The sequence below is a fragment of the Phaethon lepturus genome, unplaced genomic scaffold, assembly GCF_000687285.1.
Source record: "Phaethon lepturus isolate BGI_N335 unplaced genomic scaffold, ASM68728v1 scaffold38826, whole genome shotgun sequence".
Classification (NCBI taxonomy): Eukaryota; Metazoa; Chordata; class Aves; order Phaethontiformes; family Phaethontidae; genus Phaethon; species Phaethon lepturus.
Window position 1 is genome coordinate 1 of NW_010547558.1, and position 449 is coordinate 449.

At 63.0% G+C, this 449-nt stretch overlaps 1 protein-coding gene across 1 annotated transcript in view; it reads right to left on the bottom strand.

The window, feature by feature from the left end:
• Positions 1–4: 4 nt before the first annotated feature.
• Positions 5–449, bottom strand: part of EFNB1 (ephrin-B1) — a gene marked incomplete at both ends in the record, with an annotated part of 3,025 nt that continues 2,580 nt past the window's right edge. Inside the window, 2 exon segments of the mRNA XM_010289682.1 lie at positions 5–193; positions 195–394. Of these exon segments, the coding sequence (XP_010287984.1) occupies positions 5–193; positions 195–394 (389 nt within the window).

Sequence of the window (449 nt, forward strand, 5' to 3'; positions counted from 1 at the left end):
TGTAGTAAATGTTGGCTGGGCTCTGGGGGGGCATCTCCTGGACAATGTAGACGGGGTGCCCGTAGTCCCCGCTCACCTTCTCGTAGTGCGGGCAGTAGTTGTTCTCTGTAGTCCGTAAGGGGATGATGATGTCGCTGGGCTCGGAGCCCGCGTTCCCACTGCATTTCAGGCTGGCCAAGGGGCTGAGGGACAAAGCTGCGGTTCCCCGGCTCGTGTGCGTCCCCCGTGTGCTTCCGGTGCCGCTTGCGGATCTTGATCAGGAGGACTACGAGGAAGATGATGATGAGGATGAAGATGACGCAGCCGGCGCCGATCGCCGCGAAGACGGCCACCTTGGAGCTCAAGAAGCCGTCGCTGGGACCTTGGGTCTCCTGGCCGTCCTGGTTGACGGAGCCTGCAAGGCGAGGGGAGAGAGGTGTCAGACCCTGGCAGGCAGCCTGCGCCCCACC